Below are 17337 nucleotides of genomic sequence, written 5' to 3' on the forward strand. Positions count from 1 at the left end.
CCTTGCAGAGAAGCTTATTACAAATGCTTTCTCTATTTCAAAAGACTGAAGTTACGGGAAGGCTGGTCTCAAAGGATCAGAGCTAAAGCCAGGTAGAACTTCCTGACCAATCTGGATTATCCCTACGAGTCACAGAAAATGACCTAAGAAAGGATCCCCAGTGGGTGGTGGCAGTTAAGTGCTTTTAAAAATATGACACATGTACAACTAACATTTCTAAACAAACCTTCAACCAAATAAAATGCAATAAAAAAGATAAAGTGTGGCCAATCACTTCTCTAGTTCCCTACAGTGGGTAAATAAAGGGATGTGTGTTTCCACATACACGTCACAGCTCTCCACTTTTCAACACTCAGTTTCGGACAAAAGACATCTAGACAGCAATACAGAGTTTAGTAATTCTTATTAATGAGATGAAAGAGTCAAATTATCACTTTTTGAGCTTTATTGACTCAAATCACCATTTGGCTCATCACTTACCATACTGCCTACAGCATCCTGAAAAGAGTACTATTCCCAGAAATGAGATATCCCATTTGCATTTTGACATTCTGAAGAATTTAAGTAGAATGGACCTGGAGTCTCCAGGTGGAAAACTATCACTTTGTAAGGTTTTTAGAGCGTGTGAAATTGGACAAAAAAGAAAACTCTCTAGCTCACCGTATTAAAAACAGTGGGGAATCTAAATGCAGCCAACTCTTATTAATCATCCCACTTTATGTACTGAGTATGCAAAGAACTGAAGAAACAGAGAAGGAAAAGAAAGCTCTTGTTATGGAAGGAATTTTTAAAACTGATTGAGAAGTACAAGCCCAAAAACCAACATAGTTAAGCAAAGGGCATGAGGTACTGGGAAAGAAAATTAAGAGATGGAAGAGCAGCCAGACAGATGGGGATATGCTGCAGAGGACAGCCAGTGGGCCAAGGTGGGGGGAAGGGCTGAAGCAGACGTTCTGAAGGAGAAGAAAAATCTGATTTGGCCAAAAGCATGAAGTGCTTGCAGAAAATGACAAATTAGGGGCTGGCATTATGGCTTGCGACGCCGGCATCACATATGAGTACTGCTTTGACTCCCGGCTGCTCCACTTCTGATTCTGCTCTCTGCCACTGGCCTGGGAAAAGCAGCAGAAGACAGCTCAAATACTTGGGCCCCTGTCACCCATGCGGGAGACCAGGAGAAAGCTCCTGGACTCTTGGCTTCTGCCTGGCCCAGTCCCAGCCAATGCGGCCCTCTGGGGAGTAATTTGCAAATGAAAGCGTTTTCTCTCTCTCTCTTTCTCTCTCTCTCTCTCTCAACTCTGACTTTCAAATAAATAAATAAATATTTTTTAAATGACAAATGGTGCCACTCTGAGGATGTACAATAAATACAACTGAGTAGATGGCAAAAATTGGAATCAGAAAGTAAAATCCATGTTATGGGGTATAACAGCTATATGATGCTCAAAACACCGTTAGCAATTTAAATTTGATGTGAAAGAAACTGGGAGCCATTTCCAGCCTGATTTAAAGGGAAGGAATTGGCCCGAAAATGCCTAAGCCAGAGGACACCTGCTGCTGTGGTCCCTTATCCAGAGAAGCTGACAACTAGATTAAGAGTCACTTTGCTCTGGCAATTCCCTGCCACCACTGGTGGCATTGTCTAGGGCAGTGAATGCCTCAAAAGGCAGGCAGTATCAAAGAGAAAAGACTGGGAGATCCAGGATTACACCCCAAATAAATGAGTGTACTACATATTAAAAGGTACAACTACAGTTTATGAAAAAAATTTACTATAAAGATTTTCCTACCTGGTTTCTTAACAGAGAATAGGAATTTATATCTTTTAAAATTCCATCTGCTTTTTCTTCATCAGAACTGATTACTAAACTACCAAACTATATTAGCAAAACATAAACATTTTCAGAAGGAAAAAGAGCAGCAGGAGCCATTGGTTTTCTATAAAGGAATACAGCTCCCTCCACATATGCTAATATTTTGGACAGCTACCCAGTAAGGGAAGAATGTTCTTTTTCCTCAAGAATGGTCTTAATAGTGTGTTCAGTTTTCTAAGAGGCCTCAGCAGGTCATAAATTTAGGTTTGCCATCAGCAAACCACTTGGTCCCAATATGAAATATGACACTAAAAGTGGCATAAAAGAGGCACATGGGAACATTCAGTGGACTAAGAAATAACCATTATTAATGCAACTACAAATATGAATGCCTTATTACTCAGATAAGAATTACTAGTATTTTCAGAGGGTACTGGTGAGCAGTCAAAAAGCTTGACAAATTACCTAGATGTTTTTAAAGGTTTAAGTGATCAAATACTTGCATCAAATATAATTCCACTCAATAGAGGTCTCTGTTTTCAAACGTCTTCACTAAAAGCACGAAGTTAACAACTGCTCTCCTGTAGGTATCCCATTTTTGTCCGTACAGAAGATGCACGTGCCTATCTTATATGTATGCACACACACACACACACACACACACACACAAACGAGGTAAAAAACGAGTGCTAAGAGTCTAAAAGTACTCCAGGCGATCACAACTGTCAGAACGTTAGTTTTCTTCTAACTGGGGTAGGAGATGTGGTGGGTTTGTCTTACTTTTCAGTCTTTGGGGAAGAAGGGACACGAGGCCGGACTACAGGAGGAAGGTTATGAGTGGTTCTCATGCAACAGATACAACAGTAATAAAACCACCCTTTCAGGGCTGGCCCAGGGGCCTGCTGGAGACACGTGGCCATGCAGGAAACTCTGAGTGAAAATTTCAATCTTGCTTTCTTTCTCATGCCCCCCCATTAGAAAAGAAGTGAAGAAACGCTCTAGACTTTTGCCTTCAAATCAGAGGAAGGGAATACATATGTTACAACCATAGCTATTTTTGCTGCAGAGTGTGAACACAGGGCTCTGAGAACAAGTCTGGCTCCCTCCTACAACTGATGCTACTGTGTCACAGGACCATGTTCAAGGAGGAGAAAAGGTGCTACATGTCATACAGCAGAAGCAAATAACAAGAGGACAAGACAGGGTTACAAGGGTTGTGTGAATCAAAGAAAACACAGCCATCAATACAATTACCTTAAGTCTGGAAAGGACCTGTTACATGGCATGTTGAAGGGGGAGTGTGTGAATGGCAACCCCCAAGAATGAAGACCACTGCCCTCCTCAGTACCCCGTCCCACGCAGGTGGCCTATGAGGTGGTCCCCACCAAATGCTCGTCTGTACTGAGTTCACCAACCCCTTGACCCAGAAGTGGCAGGCACTTCATTCAGCTGACACCGTAACTAACAAAGCTGCTGTGAACCTGAGTTTCGCTGGGGTTTGATGGAAGCCACTGTTTTTCATAGAGATCCCCGGGGAACCACGAGGTTAGTGCTTGGGAACTCTCAGTCAGAACCCACTTAGCCAAGAGCCAGGAGGCATCAGTCTGAAAGGCATCATTCTTGGAAGTTGCCCCCTCAACTTAACGCCCTTAATTGGATAAAAACAACAGTAGAAAACTGCATCTCAATCGGGCACACAACACAAATCATGGTTCTTTTATTAACTAAATTACAGCTGCTTTGAATAAAAACTTAACTGTAACAATCACTTAAGGGTCAATGACTTATGTTCTCCCATAGATGAAAACCAGTTACTTGTTTTCTTCTCCACAAGAGTGAATCATCAAGGCCATGGTGCATAAACACAAGTGTATTCCTTTCACGTCTTCCGCTCTCCAAATCGGAGTCCATCACTTCATTTCAGTTATTCTGGAAAGTTGAAAAACAGATATATAATCACTATTTATAACCACCATTTGTGTGCATTTTATATTTATTAAGAAACTGAGAGCCAGCATTGTGGTACAGCGCGTTAGGCTGCAGCCTCTGTTGCTGGTGTTCCATATCGGAGTATCAGTTTGAGTCCCAACCACTTCGCTTCTGATCCAGTTTCCTGCTAATGTGCCTGGGAAAGCAGTGCAAGGTGGTCCAAGTACTTTGGCCCCTGGCACCCACGTGGGAGACCAGGCTGGAATTCTTGGCTCCTGACTTTGGCTTGGCCTAGTCCTGCCTGTTGAGAACATCAGGGGAGTAGATCAGTGAATGGAAGATCAATCTTTCTCTCTCTCTCTCTCTCTCTCTATTGCTCTTTCAAGTAAATAAATAAATCTTTTTTTTTTTAAAGAAAGAAATAGAGGGTACAGCATGGAGGCATTTGGCCTAATGGGTAAGACATCAATCCTGTATCCCAAGCCTAGGGTTGATACCCAGATCCAGCTCCTAATCAGCTTCCTGCTAACACAGATCCTGGGAGGCAGTGGAGATGGCTCAAATAATTGGGTTCCTGCCACCCTTGTGGTAGACCTGGATTGAGTTCTTAGCTCCTGGCTTCAGTCTGTCCTAGCCTTAGTTGCTGTGGGCCTCTGAAGAGTGAATCAGCAGATGAGAGTTCACTCTCTCTATATCTCTCTCAAATGAGATCACAAAATTTCTTTTTAACTGTACACTCAAAAATCTTTAAAACTTAAGAGGGAGCTTCAAAATAGAAGTTGAGGCATTTAAAAAATTTGGAATTGCTTCAGATACCTAGTATCTAAAAATAAAGACAATAGATCTGCAAAGGTCAGAGACAGGAACCAGGTAAATCCTTAGTCTAGTTTCAGTAAGTAAAAGGTTAATGCCAAACAAAAATTAACAGTCTGATCATCTCTGTTTTCTGAAAAAACCAAGAGATATTGATTTTTCAAGCAAATCGCAGTGAAAAAACCTGAAAGAGGAAATGGTACTGACTAGAATACCCAGGAAAGCACCTTGTACATCAGTAGGAAGAGCCCATAAAAGAGATAGGTGAAAAAAAGTTTGATGAGCTAAAATTAGCAAAATTAAGGGAAATTACAAAGGTCATCATAGATTTCAAGAACTGCAAAGAAAATATTCAGAACAAAAAGGCTTCATACTCTCTCCTGATGCAGTGGTTCAGAAACAAAACAACAACAAAACAACAACAAAAAACCAAAGGCATGTAACAAAGAGGCACCCAACTCAAGGTTTACACTGGTTTTCTAAAAACAAAGAAAATTTAGTTTCTTCATACAACTACAGGAGAATACCACCACAGTAGGAAAAGAAATTAAAAAACAGGACACCACAATGTAGACATAAACAAACCATACCAATTCCAGATACCAGAGTTGTTTTTTTTTTTTTAACGTCCATTTTTATTCCTACTAACTACAATTTATTTTAGGAGGGAGTGTCTTGCATACAAAGCATGCTTGTAAAGGCTGTGACCCAGACCTACAAAAGTGAGAAAAATTTGTGACTCAATAAACAAAAGCCTAAGCATTTTAAACTTAGTTCACTAATATATGGACATCAATTTAATGTCAAAATCCACCACACTCAAGTAATGGAATAATATAATTAAGATAGTACGTTGAATGCTTTGCTTTGTTATGGTGGGGAGCAGGAAGGTCACAGACTTTAAAACAGCAAAAGACAAAGCAAAACTATTTACATGCTCAGGGAGGACTGTAAATATCAGAGGTGTGAAGAAATGTTTTGATCATATGATAACATAAACACATTACTAAAAGCCAACAGAACTAAAGAATCATTAGCACGTTAAGGTAAAATCAAAATGACTTGTCTATAGCACTCGATATCTCAGACTGATTTATCTTTAAGTCTTAGCAAACATGTCTTTGATATACTCAATAAAGATTCGAAGTTATTATTAGCCCAGAGTTCCAAAAAAGAAAAATGTAGCAAAAGTTGGGGTGACTAAATATCTGTCTTTTTAATCTTCTCCCAAAAGGTAACAATCATGTTCCTGCTTGAAAAAGCAGAGATATTAAGTTTGTATGGGTTAAATGCAACAAAATTACCAACAAATGCACAAAAGAAACTGTCAAAATGATAGAGTTGTGCCACATTATCTATGTACCTAGTACAAAGCATCTACAATCACCAGACACTGAATCTGAAGAGTGTTTTACAAACAGTGATAATTTCTCTTTCCTATTAGCCAAAGGACTGGAGAATCTGCTTAATGACATCCTACAGCTTCTAAAGTAGTTTTGCAATTTTTAGCAAAGTTGACTTAAATGTAAATATCAAGATATGTGGATCTTTATGATTTGACAGTGTTTTTTTATTAAAAAAAAAGTCACACTTTCAAGAAACTTGTTCATTTCTTTTTGATGCCCATATTCTAACCAATCTGTAATTGTAGACACATTTTATACTTACCATCATTCATCATTCCTTTTGATTCTTTAAATGCTAAGGGTTAGTAACAAAGCAAGCAGGCAATTAGTAAGGTTCCATAATTAGAAATCACATATAAACAAATATGCAGTAATATCATGCCAACTATTCCACAACTATACAGACAAATTAATTTTAAGGCTGTCACATTATTACAAAGCTTTTGTGTGAATCACCCACAATATCCATCCACAAAGGGAACAGACTCAGGAATACAGACAGATTTATATACAAAGAAACTGAGACATTTTTGGTCTCACTCCATGAGGACAGTCTTCCTGAAATTTAAGCATCAGAAATGGGAGGTAACTGAGATTCTTCTCTCCGGAGGACTGTTGGGCTGAATCCTGGCCAATATAAAGGGGCAAGGGTCCCCTTGCCCAAATTCTGTCACTTGTCTAAGGGAAGCAACTACCTGAGAGACACAGATGGTACATTTTTCCCAGGTATGTGAATAGCACAAAAGCAATACTCCCAATTCTTGATGAATAATCAAGAAAAAGAGAGGTCTCAAGGCAAGAGAGAACAAAATTCTTCCTAAGGCATAGATGGGGCAGTCTAACTCCTTTGAGCCAATTCCAATTATAATCTGCTAATGGGTCAAGAGAATATACAAGTATGTAATAGCCACATACCATTAAGTGGTTCCTCTACAGCTTTCTGGAAAATATTTAAAACATATTAACTAAAAATATAACTTATTAATATCCATTTACACTAAAACTTACATATGCTAACGTTTAAACAATATGATACACAGAGCATTCTTTAGTCAAAAAACAAAATAAGGCATTAGAGGCTAAAGAAAAGCTTGTGAAATCTAGTTAATATTTTTATAATGTGTATTATCCCTTTAATACTCTCTATACAGAATTTCCCATCATACCCTGCCTGTCTCAGTTCAAGAAATCCAAGCTTCTAAAAAATTAATGAAGTGCAATCATAAATAGCAATGACAGAATAAATAATAGTTAAACAAGAGATAGGAGCAAGACAGTAAGCTTCAAGTTATGCAAATTCAACTCAGTCACTGGGAAAGAATATGTGGTAGGATATATAGGCCCAAAGGATGGATTATCTCTAAAAAGCATTTTAAAGCTGCCAGCTTTAGCACCAGCCCTTCCAGAATAAATCCTGTGGTGAGAGCAGCACAGCTTGCCCCAGCCTGCTCTCGCGGCCTGTCTGTTGAGGTCTGCCAGACTTGGGAGCCCATTAACTTTCACTTCCTGCCATAGCCAGGGTACCATGTAACTTCCACTTCCTGCCATAGCCAGGGTATTCTCTAAAGCTTCCACTAAGATCAATCATCAGTCCTTCATAGGAAGCAGAGTGCAAGATGGTCCCTTCCAGATCTTATTTCTACCAACCAGCTCTTGAGTCCATCACCATGATACATGGTCCTTTTCCTGGAATTTTCTCAGATAGCTTATTAAGGTATCCAAGGTACAGTGAAATGGGCAGTACAGGTTTTTGAGAAGAAAAATGTATATAAGAGGGAAGAAGAGGCCAATGAATTATATCTCAGAACAGGTATCTGTCAACCTTATTTACATTTATTTTAAAGATTATAATTTTTATTGATGTCAATTTAATATAGATTTGTCTTCATATTTTTAAGCCTGAAATTATTCTGTGTGTGCACATCCAGTGGATCCAGAAGGTAAGGCAAAATATTGGAATTTGCTTCCTACTGATCAGAGTTAATAACCAGTATTTCTACCCACAAACTTTGCCATTCTGCATGTGATAAGTCAACGTAATCTTAAGGAATCAATTATCCGATCCCATTTATACTAAAATGATCAAACAGATCTTTAAAAGCAGAACTTGACCCATTCATGCAAACACTGTGAAATGAATTCAACATTATCTTATTTGATATTACACTAAAGAGCACTAGAGCTCAATATTCCAATTACTATTCCTCAGTCTAACCTGTCTAGTGAAAATTCCCAATTCATTTATTAAACTTTAACTTACCCTGGGAGGTTGTATAGTCTTTTGATTGGAAGCTGATATAAATAAGACAATAAGAATATAAATTTAACAAGTAAAATAAATTCAGACAATATATGCTTAATTTTAAGATAAAATGTTCAGGGCTAAAATCAGAGGTATCAGAGCCTTCAATGAAAAAAGTTCCAGCTTTGACAGTCTATTAAAAAATGGAATATTTTTGATTGTATGCAAATTAAACAAATAACCTACCTATAGCCAATAATAAACACACACAGTCTTATGTTTGTGCATGCCACCTGTCCCCCAAATAAGCTACTTTTTACACTGCTTGGTGGAAAAATGCTGTCATCTACTCACCCTTATCATGGGCTCTCTCCATCACTCCCTACTCTGGCAAGCCAGAACTGTGGGCAGGCTGAGGTTCACTGTTCTTGTGCCTTGTAGCCCAGTTGCCCCTGCTTCTTTGCAGTTTTCAAAGCTCCAGATAGCTAGCAAACTAGAGAAAATATCCAGATCCCTCTGAGTTTAAAGAGTTTTCTAATTATAACCAGCTGCTGCCAATTATAGCCTTAATCATGCCCTCCTCTGTATACTACTCCTTATCTTTTTGAGTTGTCCTTCTGAATGCTGCCTCTGAATGGATTAGTTGACTAAGATGAAGGAATAAAGGCATGAAGAAAGTGACACAGGAAAAAGAATTATTGTAGCTAGGAAGTAAAGAAGAAACAACTTCTTATAAAAACTAAGTAAGGAGGCCCCAGGGCAGCTAAAGGCAGTCCTGAAGACAGAATCAGTCTTACAGGTTGAAAAGCACTGATGGAATCGCTCAGTAAGAGGGTGATCCTGCTGGACACGTAGTCAGGTCCACTGTAACCTGAGCTGGATGACAGCATGGGTTTGCTTATTAACAGATCAAGGCAGGTTTCCTGGTCCTTGTTATTTACTTACTACCATTTCCAATCTCAACACTATCAAGCTTCCTAGGCTAAGGACAGAGTGGGTTCTGAGCCAACATCAGCCAATTATGCACTCCACAGCCAGAAACTGATAAGGGTCTCTGAAATGGAAGACTGACAACTGATCTACCTGGTACTTCTCCCCACCATTGCAATTTTAAGGAAACACAAAAACGACTAGCAAAGTTGGTGCTGGGAAGCAAAGGGGAAAAAGAAACAGAGAGAAACTCAGCAAGCAAAATTCACAGTGCAGAGCTACAGGTAAGAAATGCTATCAGTGAGAAGACATGGACAGGATTAAAGCTGAGTGGTAAAGGAGAGAGTGAGCTGGCTGACAGCAAACAAAGAAGAACTTGGTAACCACGGCCAGTGAAAGGGCATCAACCAACTTGGGTTGCTGAGCAGACAACATGATGCGGGATGTATCAGATCCTTCCAGTCGCTGAGCTACAAACTCTTCTCTCATGAGATCTCTGTCTCTGTTGATGTTGTGTGGAGCTTTTAATTAACTTCTCTTACAGTGGAGGTACTTGGAGGGTAGTTTGTTCCTCACATCCAAACCAGTGTGGAGTAAAAAGAGCTGGGAATACATGCCCTCACATTTAGCAGTCTCCCCAATAAACCAAGTGGAATTAGAGAACTTCATTGGGACCACCAACATGGTTACATGTATATACAGCTTACTTCAAACAAACCAGTATCAGTGTCAAGATCAACAAAGGAAAAGGAGAACTAGACAGCTATCTACATTTCTGATGGGTAATATAAACTGTCAGAGATAAGATTTTACAGTTATATTTTTGATCTCATAAATTTATTTATCACAGTTACTATCAAGAACAGCCAAGTAACTCCCCTTTGTTTCCTAATAACATTTAAAGGACAGTTTCTATGTTCTAATTCTCAGGTTCAATGAATGTTGCATTTGGCTAGCTTATTCTGAAACAAGAGATCTATGAACAGCGATCACGGTCAGCTGTGATCCCTCTAGTGATAGAAAACTAAACTGTGCAGAAGGCAGTTTCACCTGAGTTAGTCCTGTCCAGAAGGGCTACAACCCATGTAACCAACTGATGATTATGATGGATCTGCTGGAACCAGGGCCAAAGACACTGGCAACCATAATGTTTTTTAATCAAAAGCCTGAAGCAATCCATATGTGCTTACTTGCAATCCTTTCTCTTCCCTGTAATACTTGACCACATGCTATAAATGTATTTCAAGGTTTTGAATTTTTCAATAATGCTTTATATAGTGATCGTAGATTTACTTCTCGTAAACAGTGGGCAAGAAGAGATCTTTGGATTTACATATATATATATATGTATATATATATATATATATATATATATAGGGGAGGAAGGGGAGGGGAAGGCGGAGAGAGAGAGAGAAAGGAGGAGGGGGAGAGGAGAGAGAGGAAGGCATCTCTATATTTCTGTTCTGCTATATTATATTCTATACCTGCATCCCTGAGATGTGGTAAACATGGCTGTGATCACTACTATGCTGGTTTGTATCAAAACACTATTATATGCCCTTATACTGAACTACCTGGTGATAGTTCTTAAAAATGAACACCTATTGATCCTTATAAATAATGGATATAAACACTCCATACAAAACAACAAGCCCAAGTTCAGTAAGTTTGTCAGCTCCTTTTAAGCTTTTGTCTGCTGTCACATTTAAATCATTGTGCCTAGCCTCTTATTTTTTAAAATTAAAATGCTCCCAGTAAAAAGAAAAAAAATCCAGTATAGTTAAGAGATGGCTATAAAAAGTAAAAATCAAAATCCTACTCTTTAAAATAACAATTAAGGCTGCAAATTTAAACTTTGAAACAATGAAAATGATAAAAGATAAAATCTTCAAACATTAACACATACCTAAAAAGAGTATTTGAGATTTTTTTTTTAATTATAAGGATTTCATTGCATTTAAATAAGGACACAATCATTAGGCTTTTCAAAAACAGAGCATGTGTAGTAAAAGAAAATTATCTTGAAAACATTTACAATTTTTACTTCCTGAGACAAGCACTCAAATTTGCAGCCCTAATGTTAGACATATTCAGATTTGTATCATCAGATTATAAAAACAAAACACATCATTTTTTCTATTCTAGTACATTTTCTAAAGAGCAACTTTCTTGTACCTTGTCTCTTCTTGCCTTTCAACTGACCGAAGGTGTCTCTCTCAACTCTGGCATTAGATAAGTTGATGTGAAAAGTTAATTTAGAATATTCTCAAAATGTAAGTAAAACTGTACCAAATTCTAAACTTACTTAGAGTGCACTTCATGTTAAACTATGATAAAGAAAAACTAATTTGGGGTACCTGCAGGGATTCCACTTTCATTTTCATTTCAATGGATAGCAGTGACATTTGTAATTACATGCTTTCACAGGCTTCTTCGGGTCTTAAGTCACAGAGAAGGAGGGAAAGTGAGGTCAAGGGGGGTGCAGCTATTACAATGCCTAGGCCGACTGCAGGCAGCAAAGCCAGACCTGAAGGCAACTCTTCTTTGCGGATATGGGAGGCATGGGGAAGCACGGGAAATAAGGGAGGACAATCCACATACTTAGGTCCCTGCCAACCATGGGGGAGACCCAGGTTAAACAAGGATTTATGGAAAGTCCTGTCATTTGAAATTGGTAAGATTAAACGCAAAGGTTAGAAACAATGAAACTCATTCCTCACTTGCTAGGAATTGATTTTAAGATAGTAAAACAGTAAATTTTAAAACTTAATGCTTTTATTATATAGGTTTTAACTAAAATGTTTGAAAGTCATATGCTGAAGGTCACTTGTCCTTCACCATTAACAAAATTGATAGATTTTGAATTTCAATTCCTATTTCCTTAGGGGTATCCATGTCTAAACAGTGTGCAAGAGGAATAGCAACTGACAAACAAGTGACACAAATGACAAACAGGTCTCTTCAAAAGCTCTACCATAGAAACAACGGGACAACTAAAAATTATTTCGTATTCATTTAAATGTATCCTTTTACACAGTATAAAAAACCTACACAGTTTAATAATAATCATTTTTAAAAAGTTTATAATACAAACTTTTCATTATTTCTTTAATAACCCCCAAATCATTCCAATTGTATGCTCTCATTTTTGGAGTTATCAATATATTCTTTTGTCCTAAGCTAGAAGAACCAATGAAAAGCATTTACAGGCCGGCACCGCGGCTCACTAGGCTAATCCTCCACCTTGTGGCGCCGGCACACCGGGTTCTAGTCCCGGTCTGGGCGCTGGATTCTGACCCGGTTGCTCCTCTTCCAGGCCAGCTCTCTGCTGTGGCCAGGGAGTGCAGTGGAGGATGGCCCAGGTGCTTGGGCCCTGCACCCCATGGGAGACCAGGAGAAGCACCTGGCTCCTGCCATCGGATCAACGCAGTGTGCCGGCTGCGGCGGCCACTGGAGGATGAACCAACGGCAAAGGAAGACCTTTCTCTCTGTCTCTCTTTCTCACTGTCCACTCTGCCTGTCAAAAAAAATTAAAAAAAATAAAAAAATAAAAATAAATAAATTTAAAAAAGAAAAGCATTTTCTAAGTTATATATATAAGACTCTTGGCATGGGCTAACAAAAATAAGATTGACTTACCCACAAATTTCATATAAACTAGTCCAAGTAATTCTGCTAGAGCTATGATACCCAAACCTGAAATCAGAAGAGGGCCATGCACTGGGACACAGGCTGTAAAAACAAATGAAATTTTCTATTAGAAATAAATACAAAACAACCGAACCTTTAAAAAGAATCAACAATATCAAGTTTCAAGGCAAGCGATTCTTTTTCTAATGATCAAGAAGCAAAAATTACCTGTGCATACTGGTTATTAATTCAGTCAGTAAAACGACTCCAAATCTTGCTACGAATGCATGACAGTTACCTTACAACATCAAAACTAAAGGAAAGCTGTGTGTAAAGTCTAAGCCTCCAACCAATTAGAGCATGGTCATTTCAAAAGTTATTCCACAAACATAGATATAGTTGTCTGGCTGTCAAAACAATGAGCTCACAAGCAACATACAGCCAGCCTTACTGTCGCAACATGGAAACCACTACTCTCACTGGGAGAAAAACGAGAGCTAAAAAAGAGAAGCTCACAGCAGCAAATGCTGGCAATTATGCGGAGAAACAGGAACTCTCATTTATTGCTGGCAGTAATGTGGAATAGTACAGTCCTGTTGACAGAGAGTTTGGCAGTTTGTTACACACTTAAATGTAACCTTAACATACAACCCTACAGTTGGTACTCCTTGATGGAATTGAGAGCAAAAAACATGCACAGGGATGTTTATAAGAGCTTCATTCTTAGTCACAAAAAATTAAAGGCAATCAAGATATCCCTCAGCAGGTAAATGCATAAACAAACTGTGGCATATCCACACACTGGAATGTTATACAGCACTATACAGTCAAGGACATGGAGGAAACTTGAAGTCAATCTAAAAAGGCTACATACTGCATATTCCAGCTATAAGACATTCTGGAAAATGCAGACTACAAAGATAATGAAAACATTACTGTTGCTAAGATTTGGGGAGAAGGAAGGATGAACAGGTAGAACAGGAGGCACTTCTAGGGTAGGGAAACTGTTCTGTATCAATACTACAATAGTGAGTACATGTCATGATACATCTGCCATACCCATAGAATGTATTACACCAAGAGTGAACCATAATGCCAACTATGAACTGTGGGTGATAATGAGGTGTCACTGCTGGTTCCACTCTGGTGGGGATGTTGACAGAGACTGTGGCTATGTAAGGTATATACTAAAGGGCTGCGGGTAAAAGGAAACTCGGTACTTTCCATTCAATTTTGCTGTAAACCTAAGACTTCTCCAAAAAATAAATCTGTGTATTTTTTAAAAAGAAAGAAAGCAAAAGAGCTCTGCCTAAGAGAAATCCAAAACCAGACTACAATGGATGAACCCTTACCCATGATACAGAGACACAGTCCAACCACTGCGAGGACGTAGCCCAGCACCTGAGTGATCAATATGGCAACAGTGAAGGAGGTCATCCCAAAAGCTGCAGGAAGGAAAAGGATACAACAGAAGCAGGCTGAGTATTCAGAAGCAATCACTCCTCCTTGTAGCAATCAGGAATATCATCATCCTATGATGACAGGCTGACTGTGGAGTTCTGACACTTCCACACAAAAGTCAGCTCTAGAGTGACACAGTCAGCAGCTTTCTACTGTCATTCAGATGAGCTGGTCTGGGTAATTTCTACTCAAAATCTTAGGACAATGCTGCTTTTACCACACTTGTGCATTTTACAAAATGGCTATTATGCATGGCTTCTCCACATGCACACAAAACTGCTCTGGGGGATAAAACCACTATGCAAACAAGTGACCTCCTCCTTGTGCACTTGTGCTTTTGTAGTAAATTGCTACCTCTCTAATGTATGGTAAACCAGAGAAGGCTGGAAGACTGAGGGTTAAATCTAACTCTTTTAACAATAATGAAAATAGCTCAGTGGTTTAGTCTTGAAATGGAAAGAAAATTATATTGATTATAGTTAGTATCTCCACATTGTCTTTCAAAACTACACTGTCAAGGTTCACAACTAAAAAATTACTTTTCTATTTATAATTAATAACTCCATTTTGTAGAACTAGTCTTTTTAATGTAGATGTTTAGCAAATAAACAGAAAGGATGTGTTTAACATCTACTTAAAGATCAAAAACTGAAATCAGAAGATTAATATAATCTTTAAGAAATTATATAATAAAATTTTAAATATTGCTGACTGGGGGCAGGACTTGTGGCACAGTGTGTTAAGCTGCCACTTGACATGCCCGCATCCCATATTTAAGACTCTGGTTTGAGTCCTGGCTACTCTGTACAGCACATGACGGCCTCAGTACTTGGGTTCCTGCCACCTATGTGGGAGACCAGGATGAACTTTCTGGACCCTGCTTTGGCCTGGCTCAACCCTCCTCAGCTCTTGTAGGCATTTGGGGAGTGAACTAGCGGATGGAAGATATGTTTGTTTCTTTCTCTCCCCATCACTCTGCCTATCAAATATATAAATCTTCAATAATTTTTTTTCTGACTGGCATCAAACACATATGAAAATGATGTCTTACAAAATAATTCAATGACTTAAAGATCTTAATCTTCAAATAACCTCTAAGAGTGGCATGGAGGATTTTTCCCCCCAAATTTGTATTTATATATTTGAGACAGAGAGAGAGAGAAAGAGAGAAAAAGAGAGAGAGAGAGAGAGAGAGAGACAGAGAAAATGCTCCCATCTGCCAGGTCACTGCTCACATGCAGTAATGGCTGAGGTCAAAGTTGGGAATCCAGAACGCAATCCAGTCTCCCAGGTGAGTGGCAGGAACCCAGTCATTTGAGCCACCAACTGCTACTTCCCAAGGTTTCAATTAGCAGGAAGCCAGATTCAGGTGTAGAGCTTGGACTCAAACCCAGGTGCTCTAACGTGGGATGTGGGCATCTTAACTGACAGATTAAATGCCTGTCCCTGGAAATCTTTTCAGTAAAACAGCTTTACAGAGTTGTGAAATAATACAAGAATGTTTTCAACAAAATTGCTTTCTTATAAATGAAAAAGGTAGGAAAAATTACACTGGAATAATACCTACCTGTCATAAACACATTATACTGAAGTGATATTAATATCCCTGTAGAAATTACAATGAAACCAAGTCCAGAAGCATTCTTTATTGAATATTCACCTGTTAATAAATGAAAGCACTTAAAATATTTTCCTACATATTTCCTCCTTTTCAGGAAGTTAAAGTATTTAATATATTTACTGCATTATAATCTCAAAGCTACTCTTAAAATACGGTGAAAGGTTTAAAGATGTTTCCCCAAACTTTCACACAAAATGAGTGTGTACATTTGGTTATTTAAAATTAAACTTAAGATACATAAATCTCAAAATTTAAGCCTCAACACGTTACAACTTCACATCGGTTCTACCTTGTTCTTAGTTCCTTTACAGAATTCTAGATGAGAAACCTGTAGTCACCTTTCAGCATTCCTTCATTTGCTATGTTCAGTCTGATCCAAAGTCCGGTTAATTGCTCTTTCAAGTTATCTTCTGCAATAATTCCCTTCCTTCCCATGCCCTCACTAATTTCAGAGGTGGAATAGAACTGCCAAATTTGTGTTGTTCAACATTCACCAATATTGCATTTTTCACATAAAGCAACAGTGACATTCCTTCATCAACCACTCTGAGTACGAGTCTGTCTTTGTTTCTTTCCACGTTCTACAAACCCTGACTTCCCACTCACACTCCCATTTCCCAAATGCCACTGCCACTTCAGTCTTCATTCCCACTTCTGTGTCTTGGCCCATGAAACCTGCCTTTGTGGGTCTAATGACGGCGCCAAAGATATTCCCACTCTTGATCCTGTAGTAAAAGTACCTTGCATAGGAAAGGAATACTGTATTATATGGCACCAGATAGGATTATGGAATTCTGAACAGAGGAGCTTATCCAGGATTCTATTGGTGAGCCCTAATTGCAGTAAGTGTGCATGTAACAGAGAAGCAGAGGAAGAATTGACACAGACACAGGAAAATGACACAGAGGAGGTGAGGAGGCACTTCGACCTCACTGAAAGAGACTGGAGTTACACTGCCACAAAAGAAGAATGCCAAGGACTGCTGGGAGACACCAGAAGCCAGATGAGACTAGGAATGGATTCTCTCCTACAGCCTGGAGAGGGAGTGTGCTTCGGATGGCATCCTGATTTCAGGTTTATTGCCTCCAGAGTGGCAAGAGAATTTCTGCTATTTTAAACCACCCAGTTTGCCATAATTTGTTACAGCCCTACCAAATACAACACCCCCTTGGAATCCCTTCTTTTACACCCTGCATTCCCTCACAGTTACTGCACATCTTACCTGGGACAAAAAGGATGGCTCCAACAATGACAATTACGGTGAGTAGCAGGCCAGCAATAAGCAAAAGAATAATTTTCTTGTTCGTACGATTGGATTTATACTTAAGTGCTTAAAAACAAAACAAAGAGTTTTATGACGTCAATCACAAGTGAAGCCGTTTTTGAAACTGATAAGAGGGCAGAGACAAACTGAAAACTCATTATACATAAATAATTTCTGAGCAACAACTTATCAAATCATATGCTATGAAGGGTCACGACAGTATAAAT

The 17337-nt window shown here is 38.8% G+C and overlaps 1 protein-coding gene across 10 annotated transcripts in view; it reads right to left on the reverse strand.

The window, feature by feature from the left end:
* Window positions 1-3498: 3498 nt before the first annotated feature.
* Window positions 3499-17337, reverse strand: part of CD47 (CD47 molecule) — a 51327-nt gene continuing 37488 nt past the window's right edge. Inside the window, exons 4-12 of one of the 10 annotated variants that reach the window (XR_001794709.4) lie at window positions 17069-17176; window positions 15793-15885; window positions 14117-14209; window positions 12774-12866; window positions 11310-11356; window positions 8223-8254; window positions 6878-6902; window positions 6225-6257; window positions 3499-3743 (exon numbers count right to left, since the gene is read on the reverse strand). Coding sequence is in view for 7 of the 10 variants with exons in the window: in XM_008266998.5 (XP_008265220.1) it covers window positions 3739-3743; window positions 6225-6257; window positions 6878-6902; window positions 8223-8254; window positions 12774-12866; window positions 14117-14209; window positions 15793-15885; window positions 17069-17176 (482 nt within the window). In the remaining 3 variants the exon portion in view is untranslated. Of the gene's footprint in view, window positions 3744-6224; window positions 6258-6877; window positions 6903-8213; window positions 8255-11309; window positions 11357-12773; window positions 12867-14116; window positions 14210-15792; window positions 15886-17068; window positions 17177-17337 lie in introns of those variants that run through there. The other 9 variants (XR_001794710.4, XM_008266998.5, XM_008266995.5 and 6 more) reach the window with 9 other exon arrangements.

The sequence above is a fragment of the Oryctolagus cuniculus genome, chromosome 4 (genome assembly GCF_051225735.1).
Source record: "Oryctolagus cuniculus isolate XC-2025 breed Fujian yellow rabbit chromosome 4, ASM5122573v1, whole genome shotgun sequence".
NCBI classification, from domain to species: Eukaryota; Metazoa; Chordata; class Mammalia; order Lagomorpha; family Leporidae; genus Oryctolagus; species Oryctolagus cuniculus.